At 36.4% G+C, this 11,909-nt stretch overlaps 2 protein-coding genes and 1 non-coding gene across 4 annotated transcripts; 1 reads left to right on the forward strand and 2 right to left on the reverse strand.

The window, feature by feature from the left end:
• Positions 1-1,475: 1,475 nt before the first annotated feature.
• Positions 1,476-6,822, reverse strand: pdap1a (pdgfa associated protein 1a). The gene is made up of 6 exons (XM_042507783.1): positions 6,652-6,822; positions 5,741-5,823; positions 5,586-5,660; positions 4,046-4,170; positions 3,764-3,915; positions 1,476-2,865 (listed from the first exon to the last, which is right to left on the reverse strand). The coding sequence occupies exons 1-6, from the start codon at positions 6,662-6,664 to the stop codon at positions 2,831-2,833; spliced, it is 483 nt and encodes a 160-aa protein (XP_042363717.1). The 5' UTR covers positions 6,665-6,822; the 3' UTR covers positions 1,476-2,830.
• A 1,024-nt stretch (positions 6,823-7,846) lies between these two features.
• Positions 7,847-11,186, reverse strand: cby1 (chibby homolog 1 (Drosophila)). 2 transcript variants are annotated; one of them, XM_042508367.1, is made up of 5 exons: positions 11,113-11,186; positions 10,773-10,871; positions 9,527-9,632; positions 8,596-8,708; positions 7,847-8,179 (listed from the first exon to the last, which is right to left on the reverse strand). In XM_042508367.1, exons 1-5 carry the CDS (start codon positions 11,116-11,118, stop codon positions 8,099-8,101), a joined length of 405 nt encoding a protein of 134 aa, XP_042364301.1. In that variant the 5' UTR covers positions 11,119-11,186; the 3' UTR covers positions 7,847-8,098. The 2 variants fall into 2 exon arrangements, with proteins under 2 accessions (XP_042364301.1, XP_042364302.1); XM_042508368.1 differs by having other exon boundaries at positions 11,028-11,177.
• A 464-nt stretch (positions 11,187-11,650) lies between these two features.
• Positions 11,651-11,723, forward strand: trnar-ccu. Its single transcript has one exon. It is a non-coding gene; the product is annotated as a tRNA-Arg (tRNA).
• Positions 11,724-11,909: the final 186 nt, after the last annotated feature.

The raw sequence follows: 11,909 nt of genomic DNA on the forward strand, positions 1-11,909 counted from the left end.
CCAAACACTGGCTGCAGATAGGGACATTCACGATTTCTCACGGGCCATCGTAGTCAGCAGCCCCTCCACTTTGAATCTAACAGCAGAGGAAAAACACTGATATTTGACACGAAACTGCTTTTTTTAATTGTCTTTAATGGTAAAAAAATACTCTTAACCAATGAACACTAAAAGAATTGTAACCAGGTGAAGTTTCAGCTGGTTAGTCTGTAATCCTCACAGCTAAACACACCTAAATAACCCTAAATGCTACAAACTTCTCCTTTTTAACATTTTTTTATTTGAATATTACTCTTCTCATCATCTTGTTGGCCTCTGTTTCCTCTGACTTCATTTTTTAACTTTTTTTTTGAAGTTGAGATTCTAATAACAATAACGTAGGCTATACTTCCAATTCTGAATGTGTACAAGCCATTTTTTTCTTAGTTTTGGAACTGTTAACAAAACATGAAAAAAGCAGGAGTCAATATTTTGTAAACCTGGTACAAAAATAAAATAAAGAAAACCCCACTACCAGTAATCTACAGGTGTATTTTTAAAAGAAATTGTTTTTTTTTGTTTTGGCCACTGCAATCCTTAAACACATCTCGTAATGTAATTGGTGATTACTAATTTTGTGTAAGTTCATGATTATTTCATGTTATACTTACATGTTTCATATTTAACACTGATTCTCTGTAAGTATGCTGGTGCATTTTTGCAAAAATTAGTTTGTGTGTATAACATTTTTCAACAGTCATCATGATGTGATGGGAGGAATTTACCTGACAGTCAGCCTAATAATAATCCCAGCTCTGCAGATGTATGAGGTGCTTTATCACGTATTATTTGGATTGTGGCAAAACAGCGTCCAGGCCGAGGTTGTGACCCTGGTGACTGTCAGATGCTGCAGTCTAGTGGTGACAGCGGCAAAATGCACTGAGCAACAAGAGTGATGCCTTGAGTGGCATCACCAGCTACATTTACATGCACAAAATGTAGTTTTGCCCTTATTTTGATAGACAAGAGCCATGCTTACTCTGATTAACGTGCTGTAACGTGTCGTTCACATCAAAATATGGAAAAATAATAAAGAAGAAGTATTTGTCATTTTGCTTCTCTTTCATTCCTTCTACCATGTTCTTGAAAAGTTTGGTGGTGTGATATTTGCTCATATCTAAAAACCTGTTATTATCCAAGAATTTTATATTGTAGGTGTGTTTCTCCTTCTGACCAGAAATTTGTGTCTTTTGGACATGTATCTCTACTCTACAGCCTTCAAACAGTGAGACAAAAATCCATTTTCATTAGTCACGTAAACAGCTGATGAGGAATATCATCTTTTATGGGATAAGGGCCACAAACCAGCCGATTTTGTGCATGTAAACATACTCAGTTTCATAACCAGTTAAAAGACACTTAACAGGATGGATCACAAAACACTGCAAATTTAAATAAAAAACATTTACAATCTGAATATAAAACACAACATAGTATTTTATCTATTAATGAATTTATTCTTAAAAATGACTTCAGATACATGATGGAAAACTTGAGGAATTCATTTTTTTTACACTGTGGCTACATTTCTTACACTTTGTGGTCTCAATAGTTCGTTCTTTGAGCTGTTTCCATGTTATAGGGAATATTGTTTTTTCACACACTGAGTAACCAGTTTATCACGTACAAATGCTCTGCAGTAAACCCTCTCTTTGTGAATGTTTTTATTTTAGTTTACACTGTGTTCAGTGGTGACTGTTATTACTGATTCTATATGTGCCGAATAAACTAACTCAGTGTTGGTTCTTTGTAGCACTTAATTACTGGAGAAAGACAGTGAACTGGTCTTGTGTAAACTGTGTAAAGGCAACAAAAGACACAATCCGTCCTTCAGAACCACAGAGGACCCCCATCAGAAACAGGGACAAGGCCACAGTTACTGAGGAGACGATGCCCTCCAACAACTTAAAAATGCTTATTGTAGGCAATTCAAGTAATATTCCAGGTGCTTTGAGCAAAGCATTACAAAACACATTCTGAAACACTTTTGAACTGACAGAAATAAGATGATTAAAGTGAGCAAATTTGGGGAAAAAGAATTAGAAAAAAAGAGGCAAAAGAAAGTTTTCTACTTTGTAGACGCGCTGTGGTCGGAGGACAGCCAATTTATCCAACTGTAAGATTTCTAATTGAAAAAAAAGGGGGAGGATCATAAATCGGGAGAAAAAGGAGCTACTTTAAATGGTTGAAAAGAAAAAATCTTTAGAAAACTATACCAATGTCTTGTGCAACATAGCCACAAATACTAAACTACATTGTATAATTCCTATATATCAGTTTATCCTCTGAATAGTGTTCTCCATCTGTCCAGCCTTCTTACAAAACAGGCAAGATGGAAGGAAATGTAAAGCACCAAAAATATCCCCATGCACGCTCACTGTAATACCAGTCATCGAGTAAACTTGTATTAGGTAACCTTGTAAAAATGTATGAATCAAAAGGAATGGAAATAACGTCAGCAGCTTCAGAATTAAAACCCTGCTGGGTGAAGGGAGAGTAAAGAGGCAGTGAAGCACTTGGAAAACCTGTGGTTGTCTCCTCTTGAGGAAGAAAACTAGAGGCATCCCAAATGTTGCATTCCTCTTCATCTCGCAGTGATCCACCCGTTTTCCCCGTCCTGACCACGCTGTGATGGAAGACCCACGCCGCTCTGATTTGAAATGAGGGACAGGAGTTCGGGAGCGCCCTTGATTTGATGCCACTCGTATTGGTCCCCCTCCCCGTCCTCCAGATCTCCGTCTCTCTCCATCCCTCTGAGATAAGTGCGCGTTGAAGGTTTTTAGATGGAGGATTAGCGCTTTGCTTTGGCTTCTTCAGCTTCTTTTTCTGAGATAATACAAGCAACATGGAGAATTGTATAAGGCTCTAAACAATGTCAAAAACGGCTCTGTGAATCCTCAAGTCTGCTGCTGGGAATTATTTTGGGAGGCCGATGTGCTCCACCAACCCAATAACCCTGCGTGATCCCAAGATATTTTTTGGAAGTAAGGATGCACGATATTGGATTTTTTTGCCATTATCCGACATGCCGATGAATAACAACTCATTTGGCTAATAACCGATACTGTTACTGATATCACCCCCTAATTTTATTGATCATCAAGACTCTTCTGTATTAGAATCATGTAGCATACTCGTAAGCTTACTTTTATCATGATGGCCCACCAGCAGATGCAATATGAATATTCCTTCATTGTGCAAAATAAGAAAAATACTTGTACTTAGGGTTGGTGTTTTGTACATGTTCATGTTTCTTAAAAAAAAAAAAAAAAAAGGCCAATATCTTCTCATACCGATGAAGTGCTGATATTATTGTGCATCCCTTGTTTCGAGTTAGCAGCCATTTCTCTCAACTTAAACACATTTGCATTTTCTGACCGTACCTGTCCGGACACAGCAGGTAACCCGTACATTTACAGTATAGACATAATAACGTCATTATAACTTTGGTAAGTAACACAAGTAAACAGTGCGTTTTGCTATCATATATAACGTGCAGTGAGACAACAGATGCATAACAAAGCGGTCAATATTGCTCAATATAACCAGATCCTGAGCAATTAAAAATGCCTTCATCAGACTGGGACATCCTTATTTTTTGTAACTGTTTTGCTCGCTGCTTTTGCATCGCCGAGCACTTGGCATTTTTGCCTTTCACAATCTCTACCTCTAGTACACAATTAACTTCACAGAACTATTTAGTGCATCACTTGTGTCCCCTCACCTTTCCTGAGTTCGTCTCTCTTCTTGGCAGCGTCCTCCCTCTGTTTCCTGATTATGGCCAGCCTCGCCAGGTCGGCCCTGGCCTGCTCGGTCTTTCCCTCAAGATGTAGCTTCATGTAGCGTTCCTTTGACTTCTGCTTCTCAATCTCCTCTCTGGCAGAGAGAAACAGAGGGCAGAAGATAAATCACTCAAAATGAAAAGCCAGCTGCCAAGCAGGAGCTAAAAGCAAAATACAATAACACATACAAACACAGCTTTCCTGCTTGACTGTGTGACACTCACCTCTCCCTGCGAGACAGCTCTCTGGGAGCATTGACATCTACTTCAGCCACTTTCTTGCTCTTCTGAGACACGCGATTGGGATTCTCGATCTCAATGAGCCCCTCGACTCCACTCCTCTTCCTGGACTGTGAGCAAAAAGAAACACCTTTGTATCAGCGAGACAAGAAGCCGTCAAAACAGAGGTGGTAAACTACACTGTACCATTGTTTTGATTAGTTTAGTCCTTCAAACACACTTTTCCAGATGTATGATGCCAAAAGTAAACACTATTACATACAGACATCTACAGCAGGGGCAACAGATTTTAAGCTAAAGGCATTTTAGCAAGGCCAAATTTCAAAACTATACATTAGGTTTGGCCGCGACCCGACTCCGGATAAGCAGAAGAAAATGGATGGATCAGCCATTCTTCCCTTCACAAAATTGTAGACCAAGTAGTTTAACAGCTACTGCCAGGGACACACTGCATGAGTGAAAAAGCGTGTGCGTCACAGAACGTGTTGTATTGGGTTTATTTCTGTGGCCTCTCCTCAGCTGCAGCACATCTCGAGATTCAGAGTCTCGCCGTTTTTTTCCCATTTAACATGCACGATTGTCAGTGTAAACAGACAGCAAAAAATGTTTTTAATTTTTGAATTTACAATTTAGGCTTTCAACAATTATTAAAAAACAAGATAATCAATTTCACATTATTGTGTCAAACTCTGTTCTTGCAATTGTGCTCTCGTTTTGCCTTGTGTTATAAATCCAGCACAGCTCTTTCCTTTATTGCAGTGGCGCTGAGTATTGCCAACTGCCAAAACTTACCAACTTGCCAAATTTCTCCCAACATTTAGTGCCTTTTCAGATCCTTTTATTGTCTTTATTCATAAGAAGTGACTAGCTACAAATTCCCCATCATGGGAAAGGCAAGAAACATATTCAAATACAGTATATTGTACTTCATGGAACATATTGTAATTTTTCAATAGAAATTTGTTTGCAAATCCACAAAACCCACTGTTCATTTCAATCCAATTTTATTTATAAAGCCCAGTATGACAAATCTCAATTTGCCTCAAACTGTTTTACAGAATACTGTTAAAAATGCATTTTTTTTTTTAAATATGCATGATGTTTCCAAGTCAGTCTTGTGTTAAATAGTCATGATCTCAATGTCCATCGAAATAATCACGAGGATGATTTTTGCCATAATTAAGCAGCCCTTCGTTCTTGTTTCTTTTTCAAACGTTCAAAAGGTTTCTGTCAACAGAATCCCTTCAATTGTTAGCATGAGGCTTTTTATTGTGAAATTTTCAGAGGACTGTATTGTTGACAGTGCAGTGGCTTGCACAGCTCCATACATAAGTGGAGTATTTGCTTTTAGTTGTGGAAACACAGTAGTTACAGCATCAAGCAGCTCTACAGCATGGCCGTAGCAACAACGCTATCAGTGGGAACAAAGCAAGTGTGCAAGCCGCAGCAGTTCAGCGAGGTAGTCTTCATGTGCTGGCCGCACACTCAGTGCATCCTGGGTGTCAGGTGACATTACACCACTCACCTCAGATTCGTCCTCGCTGCTGCTGTCTTCATCAGACTCTGCAGAGCTCACCTTCTCTGCACCAGGATTTTCTTCCTGTAAACAGACACGTTCAATCACATCAGACCTAGATTGAAGGTAAATATCCACATCTGCTATGAAGGTCTGTCACTCACCAACTCTTTCTGTGCTTTCATCTGTCTGTCGATCTCATCTGGGTTGCTGAATTGCTTCCCTCTGCCCTTGTGGCCCCTTTTCCCTGAAACACAGTAGTAAGAGTTGTTAGTGGTAAATCAACTGCATGCAGCTGTTTTTGAAATTTTGTGAATCTTTTTGTTTATACTGAGCGACTTAACCTAGACACTATGTTTATTTCACCACTAAGAGTTAACGGTATTATGAATTGCATTATGTGGCACAGGTGTTTTTTAACGTACATTCCCTTTATGTGTCTCTAACTACCTCTACGGATGATAACACAACACTACAGACCTGTAATTAGAGATCTACATTTAAAATATGTGCTGGTGCAAAGTGTGTAAAGTGCAGTGTGTGTGTGTAGGGAGGGAGATGAGTCACACATGACGTTCACTGTGGGCCAGCTACCTTCACCGGCAAATGTCATGGCTACTGAGTGCTAAATAGGGACATGACGCCAAAAACAGCCAGCTACACAGCCAGTGAACACACTAACGAACCATGTGTTGATGTATCTGATGATAACAACAGCCGCTATCTTTCAGGAATTAAAATAAATGATAAAAATATGTTTACGTGAGCCGAAGCGGTCTACAGTGCACATGGTGATAACGTTCGCGGATAAACACAAAAAAGACTAATATCAAACCACTAAAACTACTAAAAGCCCGACATAACCTACAAGTATTAAGGCGAAGACACTATTTAATAACTACTTCGACATGCTGTGTGTGTCCTAAAACGCTTATACCCGCAATTACAACATGCTAACCGGTTAGCATGCTAAAAGCTAAGCATGTGAGAGTTCATGGGAATTCATACTACTTTAAGCTAGCTAGCGAGAATTAGCTTGCTAAAATTAGCATGTTACTTTATTGATAAAACTTACCGCCCCGAGGCATTATTAAAAGTGAAGTGTACACAGATAGAGTCCGCTACTACAACGCTGAATAATCTGATAGTTGTGGGAGCAAAGCAGGCGGTTTAAAGTGCAGTTTAAAGAAAAAGACGGAAACTACTTCGTCTCTCCCGCTACGCCAGCACAATTGTTAAGAGCTGCATTGACTCACGACAGTGTGCGCCTGCGCAGTGAGGACCACTAAACCAATCGTTGCGCTCAGAGTTTGATTGACATGTATATCAACCAATCAGCTACAGAGAGTAAAACTGACTTATTTAAGGCCGTACCTTTCATTGACAGGATTTTTTTATACAGTTTATATTAAGATATATTATTAGCATTATACGCAGTTTCACGTAAGAAAAAAAACACGAAAAAATAAGATAAAATATATTTAAAAAGATAAATTCGTACAAACAAATATATATACATGTATTTTTAGTCATAGGATTCAGACAGGATTCAGGATTCAAGATATAATCAGATATTTTGTAAGTACAGTTTAATTATTCGATTGAAAAGATCAGGAAGTATGTTTACTGTTACACTTTATATCTATTAGTTTAATTCCATCCAGCATCAAGGCCGTGTTATTTCAGTCTCACCATGACATAGGTGACTTTCCATAAACTGAATTAATCCATAGGGAATAGCATGAGTCAAAGAATTAAATTCTAGGACAGAAATGTTGTCATTTTACGTCACAATATTATGGTGTTATGGAAATATTAGTGAAATAAAAGAAGATAATGCTTGGTATAAAATCAATAGTTATTACTTATATTAAATTATCATGAGTTGATAATAATGTTGTGATAGCTATTACTGGAAATTAACAAAAAAAAAAGCTCTGAAAAAAGCCAGTATGCAGACCTTAAGCTAAGTTTTTTTAAAAAAAACAAATTAATGTTCCCAAGGTAAAAAATAAACACATTTTTCATGCAGGAGCAATATCATTGTTTACACATTTAGTGGAGTCTTCTGGTGAATGTGTTTCTGATTTTGACTCAAAGTGTAAATCCAAGAAGTGGTCAAACAAATAATGTAAAAACTGAATTTTAAAAAAGCTGCTTACTCCCTGTGGTGGATTTTACTTTTAATCTGAGTAGAAAAGACAGTAAATACAAAAAAATCTAAAAATGAAAATGTCAATACTTGAAATATTAATGTTAAAGATGTAGAAACTGTGATATTAAACAAACACATTCATAGTTGTTGCAGATTTACAGTTACAAATGCAGAACAGGACAAATAAAAGTAACTACTAAATGCGATTAAGGACTAGCTGCTTTTCCAATTAAATACAAGCACAGCCGAGACCTACAGCTTAAGAGTCCTCATTACACACATACAAATGAACACTTCTTTTTACATCAACAAACTTTAAACTCTCTGAGAGTGAAGAACATTTCCGAAGATGAAGGCATCAAATTTGTCATTTATTCCTTTGATGTTGAGTCTTTATATCTTCCACTTCTTTCTCTATCAGGTGGTACTCTACGGTCGTCTCTGTCAACTAGAAGGGAAATATCAAATATCAGTTATTTATTTAACAAGTTTGATATGACAATAAATTACATCAACCATTGAACTGGAAATTTAGGTTATGATAATTTTCTATTAACCCTTGATTTCTTTCAAAAACATGGGAAAAGAGCAATGAGCTTCACAAGAAATGACCCAAAAACTAGCAAAAAAAAAAAAAGTTGAAAAAAAAACCCTAACAAAAAATGAGGAAAAAAACTTCAAAGAAAAAGTAAAAACAAAAAAAAAGCAAGCAAAAAACCGAACAAAAAACAGGGCGAGGAGATGACTTGAAAAAAAGTTCTTGAAAATAATAATCATTCTGTTAAAATAATTACATGTTGTATCTTCAATGTTATTGAGGATGACGGGGTGATATAGACATATTTAAAGCTGCTCAGTTCTTACCATGTCCAAGAGAACTTCAATCTTTAGTTTCAGGAGGTTGTTCTCTTCCTCCAGCTGTACATTTCTTTTCTTAAGCCGCTGCACCTCCCTACCAGATGCATTCCCACCCGATTCTGGTTCAACAAAAACAGAAAAAAAAACCAAAAAACAATGTTATTTTAGCCATTCAGAAATAGAAAAATATGTGCATTATGCTACAATGTTTTAACACTAGCATGTAAAATATTTAAAAAATATAATATATGCATTGGTTAAGTATCTAAAGTATATAAAAAATAAAAAATATAGAGAAATATGAATACATACCATACTACATTACAATGTATAAAACTAATATGCTAGATTTTATAAATATTAAAATCTGTTCATTATGCTATGATATACTACTCAACCATTATCTTGGATATTGCACATATTTGCACATTCGGGACAAAGCTTTACAGCTTATTCTGAAACAGGTTTATTGTCTTTTTCATTGTAGTTTTTTCTTTTCTGCAGCCTATTTATGTTCTTGAGTTTTGCAGTACTTGCCTTTTTTATTCCTCTTATTGTGTATTCAATGAAAGCAATGAAAAACAAAACAATTTTCTTTTAAATAAAAACCTACTTGGCAATAAATCATTTTCTGATTCTGACAATATATATATAAATAGAAATTAGGATACGAATATGTACAATAAGTGCATCATATCTTAAATGTACATTCAAGAGTGAGACTAAATTACAATAGTGAAAGAATATTGGACAATTGAATAATTGCACCAATTATTATAGAGTAAAGACAGTGTTGTAAGTAATTATTGTACATTTAAATCTCTACTGCATTCTTGAAATATAATTATAGAAAATTATGGAATTATAGCGGCTGGTGAGGTTATCTGTGGAAGCAGCAATTTCAGAGGTCTGTATTGAGCATTATTAAAGTCCTTACCTGATATCCACTGTCCATCTTCAAATTTCCAACTCTGACCTCCAAGGTTCATTACAGGAGGTCCATATTCGAGGCCCAGCTCTATTTCTCTTGTTGAACGATCCAACTAAAGGAGATGAGGAGGTTAAATCAAACAAACAAACAAAGATAGATCAGTCTACATGCACACCCGATCATCAACAACTAATACAATTCAGTGGTGGAATGCTACTCATTATACCTACTCAAGTACTGTACTTCTGTACAATTTTAAGGCACTTATAGTTTATTTGAGTATTTCAATTTTATGCCTCTCTGTTTCTGCGCCACTACATTTATTTTTTTTAGTTTTAGTTACTGGTTACTCATTTATATGTTATATGAATAATCTAAATTTCCAAATAGGTCAGAATATATTCTTCTAGGTTTAATCACCCAGCAGTTCGTAGAGAATTTTTAAATGAGCTCCACCTCTATTAGCTGCAATGTTACAATTATGAACGCATGAATGTGTCAATTATTATAATTCATTTATATTATATTTATGATTCTGAAATAGGACATTCTACATGATGAGTTACTTTTAACAACACATTAGACTAATGCACATCTATCCACTTGTAACAGTAAGATATGACTTTTAAGACCTACTATGCATTTTCTCATGTTAAATACTAATGTTATCCATTGGTTAGTACTTCTTTTTAGGATATTTTGTTGTTGTTGCTGTTTATCTTTTGTTTTAGTTAGTTTGTTTTGCTAGTGTGCCTGCTGGCTTTTTGAAATTGCTCTATGGGTTGCATATGTTTGAAACTATTATCTGATTTCATTTATAAATAAAAAGAAAAGAAATCTACATAATGAGTAATTTCACGTTTTGTAATTAAAGTATATTTTATTTGCTTGTACTTTTGTACTGTTACATGAGCAAGATTTAGGATGCAGGAGGACTTTTACTTGTAACATAATGTTTTTACAATGTTGTACAGCTATTTTTACACAAGTAAAAGATCTAAATACTTTGTCCAACACCGACTATGACAAGTTGTAGCCCCTTTTGCACAATCCACACTCAAAACTCGTATTTAACATATTTACTTTTGCTTGTTCTATAGGTGGGGCTATATGTCCTCCTGGGTGATCACTGTAGATTTAAGATGAGATTAATTAAAAATAACTGGCATTTACTAAACTTATCCATCAGTGTATTTACTTAAAACAGCGTGTTTAGCACAGTTACTAAAGAGCCTAAGTTCTCTGAACTCACCGTGTGAAGGCTGGACAGAGATGCAGACTTGCGAGGAGGAGTCTTCTTCGGACTGAATGTATTTCCAAAGAGAGGCATCTTCAGTGATCTCTTAAGATCCTGCATAAAAGACGGTACATGATGTTAGCATTATTGTTTTATAGATAACAGCATCACGTCAGTCACTTAGCTGTGTTTGTTTGTCGTTGCTACCGGAACACTACTCGGGCTAATGCTAGGTGGCTAACAGTCGCTAGTTGTGAGTACTACCCATACCTGACATTAAAATGAAACAGTCACGTGCGTCACAGGTGGGTTAGTAGTCGTTTTGTCACAGAAAGTATATATCTAACATATTTACCTCCATACAGACTATTTATTTAAACTCTTAACGCGGCGAGTGAAATTCTTTTCGCTCAAAACCATACTTGCTACTGCGCAAGTGTGAAAGTACCAATGGTCTGAAATGGACAACTGTAAAATATTAGGAGCTATAATATATATCATTTGGCAGGGATTTATCAAAATCAGTAACTTTACAACATTTAAAGGTAACTCTAAGCGTAATTGTTCTACATAGTGACTTTTATGCATGCTTTGATAGTCAAAGTCACATTAGGCTAACGTAAACACCCCTATTTAGGAAGGATAGTGGAATCATCCATGAAACCTAGGCACATCACCATGGTGATCGGGTCACGCGGCCTTTCCAAGCTCTTAAATATCTATTTTTATTCATATTTCGTGATACTATTTAAAAATATATATATATATATAAAATGCTGTTTGATCTCAGCTTGTCAAATTGTCAAAGTTTTTTTACCACAGTAAAAAGATACAGCACAACGGGCACCACATTTTGGATATAATCAACTTTTACGACTCATCGTTTCCACACCGCCCCAGTGGCCTAATGGATAAGGCACTGGCCTCCTAAGCCAGGGATTGTGGGTTCGAGTCCCATCTGGGGTGATTGCTTTTGTTCAAGAAGAAAGAAGTTGATGTCGGTATTATCATGGTGACGAAAAATGTTTCATGTATCTACGATTAAAAACAACCGAAAAACGGCGCTTCCTCTGGCTGTATCGTCGTACCTCTCAATGGACAGATCCTTAATAAGAACAAATTCTTATTAAAATAACGAAGGGCGGAGATTCT

Source organism: Plectropomus leopardus, chromosome 19 (assembly GCF_008729295.1).
Source record: "Plectropomus leopardus isolate mb chromosome 19, YSFRI_Pleo_2.0, whole genome shotgun sequence".
Classification (NCBI taxonomy): domain Eukaryota; kingdom Metazoa; phylum Chordata; class Actinopteri; order Perciformes; family Serranidae; genus Plectropomus; species Plectropomus leopardus.

What these genes read in the sequence shown, in the direction of transcription:
- pdap1a (XM_042507783.1), bottom strand. An exon ending in GCAGCGAGGACGAATCTGAG is followed by an intron (nt 4,171 to 5,585) that starts GTGAGTGGTGTA and finishes TTTTGCTCACAG; the next exon opens with TCCAGGAAGAGGAGTGGAGT. An exon ending in GAGAGACGAACTCAGGAAAG is followed by an intron (nt 2,866 to 3,763) that starts GTGAGGGGACAC and finishes GTATTATCTCAG; the next exon opens with AAAAAGAAGCTGAAGAAGCC.
- cby1 (XM_042508367.1), bottom strand. An exon ending in AGATGGACAGTGGATATCAG is followed by an intron (nt 8,709 to 9,526) that starts GTAAGGACTTTA and finishes TTGTTGAACCAG; the next exon opens with AATCGGGTGGGAATGCATCT. An exon ending in TTGAAGTTCTCTTGGACATG is followed by an intron (nt 8,180 to 8,595) that starts GTAAGAACTGAG and finishes TTTCCCTTCTAG; the next exon opens with TTGACAGAGACGACCGTAGA.